The sequence below is a fragment of the Rhea americana genome, unplaced genomic scaffold (assembly GCF_003343005.1).
Source record: "Rhea americana isolate MKP2758 unplaced genomic scaffold, rheAme1 scaffold_10, whole genome shotgun sequence".
Taxonomy (NCBI): Eukaryota; Metazoa; Chordata; class Aves; order Rheiformes; family Rheidae; genus Rhea; species Rhea americana.
In genome coordinates this window covers 239,315-255,003 of record NW_028185039.1, presented here as the reverse complement: position 1 = coordinate 255,003, position 15,689 = coordinate 239,315, and the positions used below count along the sequence as shown (strand labels likewise).

The 15,689-nt window shown below is 44.8% G+C and overlaps 1 protein-coding gene across 1 annotated transcript; it reads right to left on the bottom strand.

The window, feature by feature from the left end:
- Positions 1–714: 714 nt before the first annotated feature.
- On the bottom strand, positions 715–13,723 carry LOC146601559 (cytochrome P450 3A9-like). The gene is made up of 13 exons (XM_085300101.1): positions 13,609–13,723; positions 10,716–10,809; positions 10,197–10,249; positions 8,950–9,049; positions 8,224–8,337; positions 7,845–7,933; positions 6,700–6,848; positions 5,196–5,323; positions 4,411–4,495; positions 3,829–3,989; positions 2,871–3,097; positions 1,852–2,014; positions 715–1,216 (listed from the first exon to the last, which is right to left on the bottom strand). Exons 1-13 carry the CDS (start codon positions 13,677–13,679, stop codon positions 1,118–1,120), a joined length of 1,533 nt encoding a protein of 510 aa, XP_085156227.1. The 5' UTR covers positions 13,680–13,723; the 3' UTR covers positions 715–1,117.
- Between the last annotated feature and the right edge of the window lie 1,966 nt (positions 13,724–15,689).

Below are 15,689 nucleotides of genomic sequence, written 5' to 3'. Positions count from 1 at the left end.
TTAAGTACCAGCTTTATTGAAGAATGGACTTTAATTCTTAAATAAACTCTCATTATGTCAGATTGTAGCACTTGGATCGTGTAATTTTGTTTGTGAGGCTGAAGAGACCTCCGTTATCAAAAGTGCGTGGCTACGAGAGAAAAATATTGCCAGCAAGAAGAGGATTGGAAAACATACCTTGGAGGGAAGGCTGCTGGGAGCTTACCAAAAAYGCCTGAGGGGTTACTTGATCCTTCTCGTGGCTCCCCTCCAAGCCCTTCCCACGTCACTAGCATCCTTCTTGGCTTTTAGGCGTTGGGATGAGACGTGRCGTGTTAGGCGGCGCGAGAAACTCGGAGCCGGTAGGACGTCTCGCCTGCCTCAGCACTCCCCTCTTACGTGCTCAGGGCGTACGTCCCTTTGGCCAAAGCTCCGCCAGCCGAGGAGGTGGCAGTCACGTCGTTTGTAAAACACTTTACCAATACGAGGGTTTGATTGCGTTTGAATGCAGGATTGGATTCATTAAATTAAGTGGAAAGCGATGTACATAGATAATTTCAAGGGTTGAGGCTGAATGCGGTTTTTAAATAGGAAGTGCTCAGCTGCTATACACAACACAGAGCAGCTCTCAAACGTTTTTAATGACAGTATTTGTACACAGTTTGGCTTAATTAACACGTGGCACAAGAGAGGTTTGGTAGCTAGGATATAATCTCACACCAGTCGGCTCAATTATACAACGCATAGCTCTTGAAGTGTTAATAYACTGAGAATAACCTGTCCAGTCCCTGCCCTGCTAGGTCTAGAGATCTGCATTTCCATCACACCTTGTTCCTTTTGGATGCAACAGTCTCTCCAGATGGAGAAGTCCCCCTAGAAGTGAGTAGATGATCAGTTCCTCAGTTGGATTTATTCCTTTTCTGCAATCAGAACTAGGAAGGCTGCACATTGTCACTGCCCAGTGATCCACATCACATTTCTGACCGCTATGTTTTGAGGTAAATATGTAATAATTGCTTCCAGAATTAACTAGAGCTGTTCTTCCATATGTGTATGCGAGAGCTTTCCTATGATGTATGAACCCTTGTTCACACGGTGTCATCGGACTCCRGAGAACTGTTGCAAACTCCGCTGGGTTTTACGCTTTGGCAGGTGTAGGGTCACTCCTAGGGACTAACTTCAGCAAAATCGGTTTCTGGGGTCTCAAGAATCCCTTTGAACTCAGCTTGAGAGGGATCTGCAACATTAAGCGGGGGGGGGGGGAACATGTGAAGACGGACAAATGAAATAGGTAGAGATTAAAGAAAAGAAATTCAGCCTTGGTTTGGACAGGATTCGATCCACAGTGATAAACTTTCGCTGACTTGAGACGTTCTCTCAACCTCCTGTCAAAACATATAACCAATTACGTTTACTCCTAGCCTGGAGCTGCATTGCAGAAAACTCACATAGGTGAGAAACACCTATTTTGGGGAGCTGCTGAACTTCCACAGAAACCGAAGGTCCTCAGCAACGCTCCATCTGACTTGGACATGATACAAACCTGCCTTTTTCTAGGTTTCGCTCTTCTGTCACAGGAAAATTCCCCAATCTTGTTTATCACAGTCTGACAGCTGACCATACAACCTAGCTGTCAGAGCACAGAACAGGAGGTCTGGCAACCTGGACTCATCCCCTGGTCCTGCTGTCACCCACCTGTAACTCTCTCTCAGCGCTAGAGAGAGGCACCCACCTTCTTTGAAAGTGCAAAGCAGTCTGCTTTTGTCATCTGGTTTTATCACCTGTGGTTGTTAGTTATTTCCATAACCATGTTATTACCGAGTTACCCAGCTTTTTTCATGCAAGTTTCAAAACATGATGCGTGTTCCTTACCGGAGTCTCCTTGCAGGTCCGGAAGGTGAAATTTTGCAGCAGGACGGTGATGGCCGCTTTCAGAGTCAGGAGCGCAAACCTCATGCCGATACAGTTCCTGGGACCTGCTCCGAAGGGCAGGAACGTRTATGGATCTATGGCCTCCCTGTTTTCCTTACTGAACCTGGTTAACGATGACATGTGTTAGGGGAAAAAGAATGAAGGAAGCAAGAAACCAAAAAGCTGCACTTAATATTAACTTACTTAGAGAGCAACTCCTCTTGCTGATGCCCCAGAGAAATGAGCTRTTTTTCCACTAAAGTGTATCAATATGGTTTATCAGTCTGGTTCTGTGTCAGAGCTCTTGCCTGGGACTGGGAGTGGGATCTTGCTTCAGTGTCTGAGTTTGGTACTGTCTTTTTAGAACATCAGAAGYTGGGAGCAACATGAAAATTTTGGCAGTGTTGTCTCCCCCCAAAAATGTTGTTTGCTTTCAGTTGTTTCCAGACCAGGACTCAACTTTGTTAGAAGCAGCCTGTGGTTTCAGTCTGGATGGGAACCTTGACAGGTATATACTATTTCTAAAAGCAACAAACTAGGGAAAAGTTATGACTCCACAGAGAACAAGTAGAGAGCAGTTGAAGGAGATCAGCTCTGGTATCCTCCACAGCAATGCATGGAGGACACAGGCTCAGCTATGAGGATTATTAATTACTGCAAGTAGTTATGGTTATAAAAAATGATAACAATCTAGGTACATGTCAGTAAGCTTGAAAATTCCATGTAAGATGTTGCGAGGTGTCAATATTCATCTCTCAATGAGATTATGTTTGAAATCCTGCTTTAAAGACAAAGCTCATCTCCTTCTTAAAAAGCTGTTCCCATGACCCTATAACTTCTCAATTTGGCATTGTTTGTTTAGGYGAAAAAATTAGCCATGATTAGGAGTTTATTAATTAGAGGCTAATACTTAAGAATTAATTACTGTATCTGAGAAAGAGCAGYGTGATATTTCTTCTCTTTCATTACATTTATTGTACCTTTCTGGTCTGAACTCTTCTGGCTCTGGCCAGTACTCGGGGTTRCGGTGCAGGGTAAAGGGTGGGATCATGACAACAGTCCCTTTTGGAATGGTCACACCACTTATTTCAATGTTTTTCTTGCAGGTTCTTTCAAGTCGTCCTCCAAGAGGGAAGAGCCGGAGGGTTTCATTCAGTACCATGTCAAGATATTCCAGCTGCATTATCATGTCATATGTGATCGGAGCCTGTTGAGCAACAGGAGAAAGGTGACCAGGTATGCTGGCATGAAGATCAGATTTCCCTAAAATGACTGCTGAGACCACTGTGTCCTCAGCCCCTTCTCTGCCATAGCCAGGTCTCAGACTTGCTGAAGAACAAAATGCAAGGTATGAAATAAYAGTAAAATTAGTTTCATTTTCTGTCTCTGAGTGGCAGAAATGACGAGAAATCCATATCCATTTGTGCATGGATATCAAGTGTGGCAAATGCATTTGTGTAGCGGGGTGATCCTGATGGTACATCCATGCAGCAAGAGGGATCAGTGATGAGTATCTCTGAAAAGAGATGTGCACCTGTAGCACATCTCCTCCTGGGACTGCAGTGGGTTTCCCCCTATCTCATGTTCCCCATTGCTGCCCTCTCATGAAGAAGTCAATGTACATTACAAAGCTTAAAATGAACCAAGGCAGGATGGGACAGAGAGGCCACTGTAGAATCACGGCTGCAACAGAGTCACAGAATATTCTATAACTGCAACTTCATGTAATACCCCTGAAATTAGTGTTTTGGAGGTAAATTTTCAGCTACCAAAATAAAATCTCTTTATGAGATGAGTTTTCCTGCTCTATACCTCTGATGACTTTTGGAAGATTCCAGAGGAGAATATTTTGCTAAAGAGTTGTTATTGTCTTGACTGAACTAGAAAGACGATACTTGGATGAGTGACAATCTATGCCTTCTTTCAAGGGTCCCTTACCTTGTTGGGCAAAACGGAGTCGATTTCCTCCAGCACTTTTTGCTGTACATCAGGGTGTGTGGCCAGTTCATATGCCACATAGGAAAGTGTACTGCTGACGGTCTCATACCCAGCGAAGATAAAAATAAATGCTTGGGACAAAATCTCCAYGTCAGTCAAGGCTGTGAGGGAAGAGAACACATGAAGTTAAGCTTAAATGGAGTTTAAGAAGAAACAAGGCAAGAAACAGGGAGCAGCGGGTGGGTTTCCGACCAGTTTGTGGTTGTGCTGTGGTTGTTTCCTGATAACACAGGTTCATAGCTATTTTGCCATCTGCGTGGGAAAAGCCATCYGATAGCAGAAGCCAGATAACTTCCTGGCTATAAACGATTGAAACCACAGTCCTAAGAGTTGACAAAGGACTTGAATGATTTGCTGTAGCCCCAGCACTGGCAACATGGGCCAGACTTTTGTCTGGAGCTGGCTGGTTCTTTCTGCTCTTCCTGGAGAGGGTGGTGAACCATTTAGTTTTTCTCTAGGAAACACAGGTACCCATATTCTCCTCAAGCCCTGCTCACGTGATGCATTTTTGGAGATTATTACCTTTATATGAGCGATTCACTTCGTTGTTGCCATTAGTGGTTGAGTTCTGGCATTCAATCATCAGCTGCAGAAAATCTACTCTGCCCTGAGAAGGAAAGCAGGAGAGTTTCTTTTGTGACAGATGAGTCMGGGATGGCTCAAATAAATAGGTTAAGTAGTCTGAATTCTGTATTGTCCCCTGAGAGGGTCCCCAAAATGCATGTGACTTCCTTGTAAAACCCAACACTTGCACTTCATTTTGGAAACTTATCCATATTTTTATGAAGACATTGGCTGGGAGAGCGATATCTCATAAATGAATTTCACAAAAAGGAATCCAAATTAAGCAGGAGAACTTTGCCAGGAAGCACCTTCACTTTTTCATAAATGAGAGAGGGAAGGCACAATTTTGCAAAAGGCAGTACTCTTGTTCCCGTGCTACTGTACTGCTTTTTTATCCTGTCTTTTTCTCTGTCTAATCTTCTCCAGAGAAGATCAGTGACAAATCTTAGCCTGTTGATTTATTACAAGTTTTTCAAACGCAAGCTTAATCCAGTTCTGCTGGGCTTTTATCAGGATTTAGCTTCAGATCACAGATATACAAAGTCCACTGTGCTCCTCTGTATGACTGGCCAAGCGAGAGTTTACTCCTACAACACTAAAATCAAGTGTTTACAGTTAAGTAGCTTTGAGTTGTTGTTGAGTCATTGGATGWTGGCTTCACTTTTTGTTACCTTAGCTGGTTTTCAGTTGGACTTACTGAGAAGAAGGTATTTTCTGCCACAAGCTGGTTCGTGCTAGCTTACCATGTGAGTCTCCTTTTCACGATTCTTCTTAATTTTGGAGATTGAATTCATGAAGAAATCTACAGCATCTTTGGGGAAGAAGCTTACATTCATCTTGGCAAGAAGGGGACTAAGGAATGGACAAACAACTGAAAAATAAATTGAGAATGAAGTCACATACTGTAAACAAACTTCACCTCATAAGATAGCTGAGACTGTTAGCAAGGAAATAATAGCATTCCCAATAAATTATTTTCCTTCTTGTTTCTTTTCATTCACCTAGGATGTGCTCTTTTTTCCCTTGGGTTAATTTGTCTTGACACAACCCTCTTCCAGGTTCCTGTGAACTGGACATATCTGAATTGGGTAACATTTTTATTTAAAGGGTGACCAAAGTGTATGCCATCTGCTTATTCTAAGGCACTGTCTTCTAAGGACAGGTCATTTCTCCAGTGCATTGTACAGCACTGCAACGGAAATGTGTCTCAGAACAGAAATACTTTAAGTTCTGGAATCCTTTCAGGCTGRGCTGCTCACTGCTGTGTCATGCTAATACAAACAGTTTCAAGCCTTCTTTGGAGCATTCAATATAGAGGCTGGATCCTGAGCTTGCTTATAGATTCATAAAATCCACAGCATCAGAACCTCTTCTACAYACAGATTACAGTTTTCCCTGTATTTTAACAGTCTATCCAATCTTGATTTAAGGTTGCAAGTGATTTAAGGTTGATCACCATCATCACTACTCTATTCCACTATTAGGAAATTGCATCTAATTACTGGCCCCACTCAGTGATCTCATTCAGGAAGCGCATTTCAGATAGCACTGCTCTCCTTAAGCTCTTTGTTTGTTTAAGGACCATTTTCTGGCCCTTCTTTGAATGTTGGCTAGTATGTTCACATGATTCTTTTACTGTGGACACCAAAGGTTGAGAATGAGTTTTAGTAGCATTTTTTCCTGTGTTGTGTATGGAGGCAAGATCTCTTCTTTAATACTACTTAACAGTCTCCTTAAAAAAAAATAAAGAAAGAAAGAAAGAAAAGAAAAAAAAAATACTTTACGTGAACCCTTTAACCTAATGCACTGTATTTACAGCTCATGTTTCAACCACTGTTTCAAGGATGGGATTTCCCTTTCAGCGGATGYCACCTGAGCTCTTCCTTCTCAGGTGTGTTACCTTGCATCTAGCAGTAACACTAGATAATGTTAGAGGGTCATGATTATTTAACCAAATGATTTAGATCAGCCCACTAAGCTTCACCAGCATCATTTGATTATTGATAAAAATAATAGGTAGCTGGCTACCAATCTTATCTCCTTCCCAGAGTTTCAGCATGAGGCTAACAGCAGGGAAATGAGAAGCTAAGAGCTGTCAGGATTTTCATCCTAGATAGTAAAGTTACCTAGTAGTAGCTGATTGACTAATGGATAGGATGCACCAGCATCTGATACCCTTGGTAAAGGCACACCTTTACAGTACTGTGCAACATCTAAATGAAATTTTCAATAAAAAAAATCCTTTACATAACAGAATGGAGAGCGAGTCAAAAATGTCAAACTTGACAAGCTTCTTCATCTCTCTGACAAACGGATCTTTGGGGTTGTTCATGGAATCAATGTTCACACCAAATGAAGTACTAGTGACAACATCCATGCTGTAGCTTCCAAAGAGCCTGAGAAAAGATAGAAAAGACAGGCTGTGGTTAAATATTTGGAATACATTAATAATGCCTATGTCCCATTGAAAAATAAACTCTCATAAGGCCTGCTTTCCCAGTCTTGAAAAGGATGTTGGATATGTGGCAACTGGGAAGCATTTATAATGAAAGATTTTTTTAAAAAACCTGTGGTTTCAAACTCCCACAGCCTGCAAGCAGAGAGCCTTTTGGGGGGACGTTAAGCAGCATGTGGCTGCATGAGCAGGTTGCTACAAGGACAGCATGTGGCTCTCAAGCATGTGAGCTTCTCCTCAGGGGGACATGCAGTAACACACGCTGCTTTGAGGAACACACCCTGGAAGCAATTTTGTTTGACCCAGCATGGCCCTGTGACAGTACGAATGGTCCTTCACACCACTTCTTCTTATGGGGTTTTTGCTGGTGCATGAGTTCTAGTGTGCAGTTGCCCTTTCCATACCTCAACTGTTGAAGTTAAGGTGAAACGTGCAGGTTTTGCTCCAAATGGAGGGTGCAGATGAGGGCAACAGAGAACCTGGGTGATGCTGCAGCCTTCCTCCCTCTGCCAAGCAGAGGTGGCAGGGGCAAGTGATGGAAAAGTGTCCTACAAGGTCACATATGGGTTGGGAGTCTCAAGTACACTGAGGAGGCCCAGCATGCTGCTGAGCGTGAAGGCAGAGTGCAGAGATCCTGGGTACGCAGTGGTAGAACTGGATTTTACTGCAGGGATTCACAAAGCCGTGCTCAAGATGTTTTCCCCATCTAATTCCCTTTAGAAGGCTCTTCCACGGGTCTCTGCCTCCAGGAGGTTTCACTAACATCCCAGCTTAAATTTTCCCTTTGAGATTTCCAGCCAGGCTTTCAGTTAGCCCTGTTATTCATTTCAGAAGTCTGGTTTACCAAGAGACCAATCTGTGTTGCCAGTAACGAATGAACCACAGCACTTGCTAACAAGGTTTGTCATGTAGCCTGCTGCTCATAGCAGTTACTTACTCCTTCATGTCTATAGACTTGTCCTTTTCCACTTCCTTCTGAATATTTTTTGTCAAAACTTCCCCATAGTGCTTTATTATGGGAAACATCTGCAAAACAAAACAGAGCCAGTCGCTTCAATATAGTGCATTTTACTCCTTTAAGACAGGCTTACAAAAGACCGTAGACAGTTTCATGAATATTTACAAATAAGATCTTTTTGTTAAGCCTTTAAATTAAGCTTTTTAAAAGCTGTTTATATCAGGAGGMATAAATTAAATAGGCCAGCTTAGTCGCCAGGCTCTGAGTAAAGAAATCAGACCTCAGTGACTATCTGAACCTGAAGACACTCTATCTGCTGACTTCCAGTTTCGTGTGTACCTGACCCACGGCGTATTACCTCCTTGAGCTTCCCACTGGTGAAGGTTGGGGAGAGCACGGTACGAATCCTTTTCCAGTGTTCATCTTCAGCTATTGAGACAGCATTGTTCAGCACCCCTACTAGATCTACGTGCTGGAGGGAAAAAGGCAAGGTCACCACTCCGCGAAAGACAGCAGGCTCCTCTGCGAGGGTGCGAGTGCAGCATGCAATTCCCTGCCCGGTGCCTCTGCGGCATTACTGCTGGCAGCAGGCTAAGGCCTTACAAAGAAGCTTTTTAAAGCATGGATTCTACATAATCTCTTTCTGACAGTAAAGCAGGTTGGAGATTACAGGTCCCTCTCCAGAAGAAGCAACCGAACACGTCGGAGCTGCTGCGTGGTTGCACACTCCCGTCTAACCGCGCACACCTGGAGCCCTCGCACCGGGCTGGGGGTGGCGGGACAGCCCATGCTCCAACTTCATGCATGCTCACCTAGACGCACAAATTCATCCCTCGCTCACTAGTGTGAGAGCAGAATTTGCCCATAGCGCAGGTGGACACCTTCCTCCGCCAGCCAGGGTACCGGGTGCCCCCAGCTCTGCTACGGCAGGGGAACAGTGACATGCAGTGGCCGTTTACAGTAATCCCAGTAGTGCAGCCACTCCATCTCCTACAGCAAAGCCTGCGACAGGCTTGGTGTGCTTGTTTCTTGCCATACTTCATGTTTTTGAGACTCTGATACAATGCATAGCTTCTGCACTTACCCTCCGGTTGGTGAAGGTGGTGTAACACTCTTTGACCAGCACAACTTTAATAATTTGAGGATCCATGACAGCGAGCACAGGTTGCCTGCCGTCGTAAAACCTGGTGGGGAGAGGAGAGGAGAGGAGAGAGCTAAACAAAGCCAGACCGCTGAAGTACTGGGGTTTGCTGACGTCTGGGAAGCAACGTGTGTGAAAGAGATGCTTCTCCACCACTAGCTTTGCTGGTCAGCACAYGTTGAAATGTAGAAATTAGAGCCGGAAAAGGGCTCCCTGGCCACCTCACTGTTTTTGTAAATGATAAAGAGAGTGAAACACCTCCCAAATTCACCGGAAAATGAGTAGGGCTCCGTCCCTCGAAGGAGCAGATACTAAATGAGGCAAGTGTCTTCACTTTCTCCCTTGACTCTCTGTGTTTTTCCAGACACTTAAACACATTACAGTATTAGAAAGAAACTTGTTCGACCCCTTCCACTCYCTTGAATTGGGTGTCTGGAGACTTGGGCTGACAGCACTGAAATATCCTTGGAGATAAAAACTTTATTCTTGTTTTTTTCTCTCTCTCTTTTTAACTGCCAGTTCTGAATACTTTCCTYGAACAGATGTAGCCTAAGTGGATCTACACGTTTTCCCTTTTCATGTAAAGATTGCTTTTCCAGACTTGTAACTTAAAAAAAAAAAATAGCTATGGGGACCAATGGATTCATTGCAGAAGATACATAAGTTTGTAGCCTGARTTACACCACGGGAAATGCCCAGGGTATGGTAGTGGTAGCTGCAGCACTTTGCAGGGTTGCAGGTGAGGACTGGGGACACAAGGAAGGTGGTGGACCTTGGACCTGCTTCTTCTCTTACTAGTGGGAGTTCACGCACATTCCTTCTGCTGTTTGTAAATCYGAAGAACTTGACTTTCCGGTTCTAAACTCTCCCTTCATTAAAGAGTGCTTTGCTTCTGATTTTGTTAGAAGCAGGTGAGGTCCTTTTGTATATGCTTTAAAATAGTTAGTCATTGTATAGGGCAAATGAATTTCTATAGAGCACAGCAGTGCCACAGCCCTGAAATCAAGAGCTTAACGTAGGCGTGCACCTTGTCATCACCGCTGTTCTCACGTGCACTGGGACCGTGAGAGTCCGGCAACACGTCTGCAGTTACAGAAAGTGGACTTTTCCTAACGCATTTTTTTTCCTCCTCTCTCAATGGATTCCGGTTTTAACTTAAGAAGAGATCATTGGTTCATAGAAATACTCACCCCCAGATTTTCCCATATTTCTGGAAGCATTCATTGTCAAAATCCACGAAACCCTGTGGAAAGCAATTTAAAAAGGAAATCAAGAGGAAGCAGTGGAGAGGCTGATGCTGGAGATGTGGGTTTCAAAGAATACCTTTAAATCAGTGTCTAGGGCTGACAGACAGCTGGAGCTGACTCCTAAACTCTGCTCCTCTTCTCAAACCTTGCAGAGGACACCGTGCTTCCGTGCAAGGAGGTGTAGATGAACGGTTTGCTAGGACCCATGGCAGCTGTAAACCAGCCACCTGCAAGTGTTCATGGGGGGGGTCTGCTGAGCAGGGGCTCGCCTGAGCCTCGGCAGAAGCCGCAAAGGAGGGGATGGGGGCTGCACTGCTGAGCCTTCATCCCGCACCGGCCTGTGCACAGCCTGTGCATTGGAGCAGAGCTTGGCATTTGTAGATAACTTATCACTGCCATGTCTCCRTTTAGCTACAGCTGTTTGAGCAAAGGCAGATGTTCCTGGAGGCTTCGATCACTTACTTTGCGATATTCCAGGCACGTTCCAAAGAATGGCAGAGGCCTTGGCCCRGGAATACCTAACTTCTTGAACAAACCAAACGGCCAGATCCCATATCTGTAAGAGAGAAGATGCAACTGAGYGCTACGCCACCGTGGTGCTGGGGCTGCAAGCTTTCCGAAGTGTACCCAGGACTGCAGCAATGCCACTTTGGCTCAGAGCAGAGGAGGGTGGTCTGGGAGCTGGAAAAAAAGTGGTCAGAAAAGAGTATTACCCAGTAAAACTATTTAATAAACTTGGCAAGACTCATTGCTGCCATGCAGATCTTCAGAGAGATGGCTTCAAGGTAAAAGCAATCATTTCATAGAGGAATAGGTGCTCTAGTGGAAAGAGGACCTCAAAGCCTTCAGCAAAATGCAAAAGAGGAGCTCATTGCCAAGCGGAGGAGAGGCAGTAAAGGGGGATGGAAGAATGAACACCAAGCTTACACATTTTTATTGCAGAGAAATCAAAGCAGTGCCAGAAGTGATGTCCCAAACAGGGCTTTTGTCAAGCTGCACTTTAATTTCATTTATTGTTCTCCCTCTCCTTAGCCCAGCGTTAGCACACTGGTGTGTCAAGAAGTCTGCCTGGGTGGTTCTCTCTTTAGATTTTATTGACAGTTTTGCAGATTTCTTTCCTCTGAAGCACCCTTTCTGGCAGCTGTAAAGTTATTACTTCTACCTCGGGGCCTTCTGCTTTGTGACGAGGGACTGGGCTGCAGCCCTTTGAAGCTCGTCTTTGGCTGTGTTGAAAGAGCTCCTCAAAATATTTGGGTTTTGTTAGTAGCTGCAGTGTCCCAGGTGAGTGTTTCATCGCAGAGGGATGTAAAAGTGCTGCAGTCTGACAAAGGGATGTTAACGGGGCTCTTGCTTGGGCCATGCGACAGCGGTCGCTCAGTCAGCCCTTGTCTTGGTGAATCTTTCCTGAGAGGCCAGAGGCTGGCTGAGATGTAGAGGAGTTTCCCTTGCAATTAGTATCATTTACTTTTCTGAGTCTGGGGGAAGCCCTGGATGAGACCAGTCCCGCTGGCACAGGAGTTTGCTCCAAGAGCTCATGCCTCTGCAAAGCAGCTCCCTCCCCGCATAACCMCTGCCCCCTCTGACGCTGAATGTGCCCACTGGCCACGGAGCGGGCTGGGAAGTTAGGGAGGGCCTGCACTCTTCCCAGCTCTGATGTTGCCTGAAACTCACTCTGCCTCAGTTTTAACCTTTTCCATCAAGGTTTAAGTCACTGCACCACGTGAAGTGTTTATGGATGCTCACTTGTAATGTTTACAGGCAGCCGGAGCCGCAGAAGGACCAGGGAACGCCAGGTTTGGCTGGTTACAGAGCCCAGAAGCACCACAGCAATGGARAACAGGCTGAATTCATTCAAAATATGGTCAGGACAATGCAGCCTAACATGCTTATGACTAAAACATGCCACACTTCCACAATCTGAGAAGGGACACTCAGTGCAAAGCCAGAGAATAATCATTACTTCTTCTTACGATGGAAACGAGCCATAAATGCCTGATGTTCATCCATTCATGAACCAGAATAGTGTTGCCCTAGACAGAAGCAGAAAGGTTTGTACAGCTTTCTTGTACGAATGGGCGGTGAATTTTCTGTTCCAGCTGAGACACCAGAGCGCAAGCACCCAGGGTTTGGCCCTTGCAAGGAACAACAAGTGGCTGCAGGAGGCAGGGATGTCGCAGCCAGCAAATCGGGCATGGCCACAGAGATACTGAAACAGGAAGGTTTGGGTCAAATAAACAGAAGACTTTGGAAAGAGCCTGCCCCAAATAAGTCTTTGAAYGGCACAAATTATCTAAGCCCAGATCACAGGAAGGGGCTGAGAAAATAGGGCTGAAAMCTTCAGAGGGCATAAAACTTACCGAATGGTGGAGGCTGGAGCATTGCCAGGGCAGATAAACAGATTGTGCTCATGTGCACCGCATTAATCGTTAAGGGTTACTACTAGAAACATGCTGTCCCTACAGAAGGGTTTGTCAACACTGCAAATTTTTTGCCAGCCTAGCTTGGTGGCAGGGCTGCTGCTGCGCCCTAGCAGAAGGGGCTTTAGCAGTCCCAGCCGCGCTGCAGCTCTCAATAGCATCTGCTAAGCTGAGAAGAGCACTCTCCGTGGGCATGGCTGCTTCTGCAGCAGCAAGGTATGTTTCTGCCTGACAGTGTTTTCCTGAAAAACTAGGAGTAGAGAGCTGATGTCAGTAGGGACTTCTGTGCCTCTGTCAGTAAGGTTGGGCTGGGAGGAAAAGCCTTGGTGTAGTATTCCTGTAGGCATGCTGAAGGTCTAACTCCTGCAAAGCATTCCTCCAGGACCAGGTTTTGGCGCATGGAGCAGCCTTACCTGGACGCTAGTAAAGGAGTCTGGAAGAGTAAGAACWGATATTATGGATGTTCTTTGTCTGCTGCCTTTCTGCCACTTTCCATGTTTGCAGGTCATGTAGCAGTATCACTTACTGCCTAACCTCCTCCACAGGGCAACTTCTAGCCAGTCAGCTCAGCAAAGACTTCCTTAGACTCTCCGTTTCTGTGCAAAATCACCTAATGGACTGTGTTCCTTGCTGAAGCCTGCATCATGCTGTTAATCAAATAATGGAGACTGCCAAGCGTTCGATATTACCTTGAGGCTTGGGCTCAAGCTCATAAGGGTATGCAGAAATACTGCAAACTTCCATGCCTTGGAGGAAGTGCTTGTATCCGTAAGGATTTTTAGATCACATATCCATATGGATCTTCTGCCAGTGCCTYGTTACAGAGGCTGGAAATCACACCTACCTGTTTGCACTTCAGCACGCTAGTCACATCAAAATAAACGAGAAGAACAGGAAAACGGCATGAGCAAAGAACCAGTAAAGGACATTTTACTCACAACATCAGGAGAGCTAAGCAAACGAGCAAGAGGCCCCAGGTCTCAACCGAGAAGGATGGAAGGAGGTTCATCTCGGCTCTCCCCTTGCCCGCTCTGAGCTCTGGCACACTGTGGCTCCCTCCGTCCAAGGGCTGGGGGAAATGAGAGCGTTTCACAATTTGTAGTCCTTTGTGTCTAGTCATATGATTTAGGGGCTGTCCTTCTGTCATGGAGGAGGAGGAGTGGAAGGCAAAGGTAGCAAATATGCTAATCTGAGGAATATATTTCCTGTTGCAGAAAAAACATCTGGCAGTAATGTTTGAGGCCCTTCAAATTATTTGATGCGTAAATTGTCAGGAATTCCAGTTAGTTTTGCTGTTGTAATAGCCAGTAATAACTGACTTTTCACTGAGTAATGCTCCTGGGCTCCTACCAAAAAAAAAAATAAAACCAAGTTATAGTGAAAAGGTAAATCCCAAAGCAGGTGTCAGAGTTGGTTTACAAAAGGGTACGGGAAAGAAAAGCGAAAAGGTTATTGGTGTATTGTACAACAAGATCTTTTCTGGCAGCTGAATTAGCTTTGGCAGAGCTTAAGATTTAGTTTAAAACGTCTTTGCTTCTGCGTGCGTTGTGAGGAGAAAGGACTGTCTGCTTGCATCTGTGGTGGTCAGAAATGGTTTCTAGCAAATGCATGACTTGCCCCGGTCACCCCAATAGGCTACAAAGAATTTGAAGGTCTACATTGCTTGCTGGCTTGTGGCTGGGCATCTTATAAGAGAAAAGCTATTCTACGCCTATGAGCACACCTCSGCCACGGTGCCATCATTTCCAAATGATCATTTCCAACAGCTCAGGATTCATAGGGAAAACCATCTTTCTGCAGCACCTGGCAAAGGGCACAATCAAAGGGGAAACATGAGCATGGTAATGATCCCCCTCCCGAGGATGGTGCAGCAGCATAGCAGCATCCTACAGCCATGGGCAATGTGGTGAGACAAGGTTATAGTGGCACGGAAAGCTTGGCTGTTTTGATGGCATTTGATGTTAGCAGTCTAACACCAGGGCAAGAGGATGTGTGATTTACAGAGGCCCACTACAACGTCTTTAGGGCTTCATTCATAACTTTAAAATGAACGATTTCCTTCCTATTAACAGAGCTGATGTCCTTAAAAGAAAGTTTATTGAATGCATTGGGTGTTGTTGTAAGCATCAGGAACACCACATGCCTTTTTCTCTAAAGGTATTGCTATGATTGATGGGTTAACTGCTGTGTGGATATTGATCCACATGGTGACACGAGACAGTTTGAGAGCCATCAGCAAACCTTATCTCAGGAACATCTGTCCACCTCTCACCTTCACCTGCCTTTTGCCCTGAACTTCAGACACAAACCAGTTGCAGATTAATTTGTAATAATCACGATCTGTTCCAATTTATGATATGACTAGACAAGTTAATGACATAGTTATGCAACCTTGTGTCGGGTCCTATCTTGCTTGATTCTGATATAGCATGAGAGTAGGTGATTAAAAATGTGCTTTCCTATCCAGAGCCTGTCAAGTGATTAGTGATTGTTTTTTTTTTGTTTTTTTTTCCAAAGTTCCCCTTTTGCACATATTGAAGTTTCTTTGAAACCTGAATTTAGTAGTCAACAAATGTTCATGACCTACCATGTTAGTTTATCTACAAAAAAGGATTGCTATAGGATAGGATTGCCCCATCCTCTGGAGGGGGCGGGCAGGGAAGAAAGCTTCAATCCTTGCTCTGCTTGGGTCATTTTTTTAAGGGTAAAAATAGTTTCTGGGACCACTTGAAAGCAAGCAGATAGGTGCTAGATCCTATTGTTGGTTTGAAGTGAGGGCTTTTGACCACCGGCAAGCAGACTGTGCCTGTTTTTTTCTTTTTTTTCTTAATTAAAAAAAAAAAGTCCTTGAGAGGGCTGCCAGATTTAAAAATCTGATTCTACTGATCCATGCCAGRGGAAAGTCAATGACCCAGGAATGAATGACTGACTTTCACATCACATATTAAACTCAGAGCTGGATTTATGCCCTAGCTGACTTTCTATTAAAATCGTCATCCCCTAATCCTAGGTTGCCGCA